The sequence below is a fragment of the Alligator sinensis genome, unplaced genomic scaffold (genome assembly GCF_000455745.1).
Source record: "Alligator sinensis unplaced genomic scaffold, ASM45574v1 scaffold717_1, whole genome shotgun sequence".
In the NCBI taxonomy this organism is placed as follows: domain Eukaryota; kingdom Metazoa; phylum Chordata; order Crocodylia; family Alligatoridae; genus Alligator; species Alligator sinensis.
Genome location: NW_005841961.1, coordinates 3,095,715 through 3,096,072, shown reverse-complemented (window position 1 = coordinate 3,096,072; position 358 = coordinate 3,095,715). Strand labels below are relative to the sequence as shown.

At 74.6% G+C, this 358-nt stretch overlaps 1 protein-coding gene across 1 annotated transcript in view; it reads right to left on the bottom strand.

Annotated features, from left to right (window-relative positions):
- Positions 1-357, bottom strand: part of RIPK2 (receptor interacting serine/threonine kinase 2) — a gene marked incomplete at its 5' end in the record, with an annotated part of 31,464 nt that extends 31,107 nt beyond the window's left edge. The window contains one exon of the mRNA XM_014518511.2: positions 332-357. Within this exon, the coding sequence (XP_014373997.1) occupies positions 332-357 (26 nt within the window). The remainder of the gene's footprint in view (positions 1-331) is intronic.
- Between the last annotated feature and the right edge of the window lies 1 nt (position 358).

The window sequence follows — 358 nt, the reverse complement described above, 5'->3', positions numbered from 1 at the left end:
GGAGAGGCGGGCCCGGCGAAGTGATCTGAAAGGACCACTCCTCTGAGCAGCTTCAGATGGAAAGACGCCACGGGGCCACCGCCAGGGCTGTCACCCTTCCTCGCAGGCAGGGGCGGCCAAGCTACGTGTGTCCCAGGGCTGCCTCGTGCGGGGTGCGGCGGAGCAGAGCAGCAGACCGAGCAGGGGAAGGCGAGGCCCGGGCGGGAGCCCCGGGCTGGGCCCTGCTGCGGTGGGACGGGGAAAAGGCCGCGACCGCTCAGCGCTGCCGCCCCCCGCGGGCCGGGCACGCAGCACACCCCCGGCCCCACACCCCGGCCCCGGATGGCGGTACCTGTCGAGCAGCGGCCCCCGCAGGCAC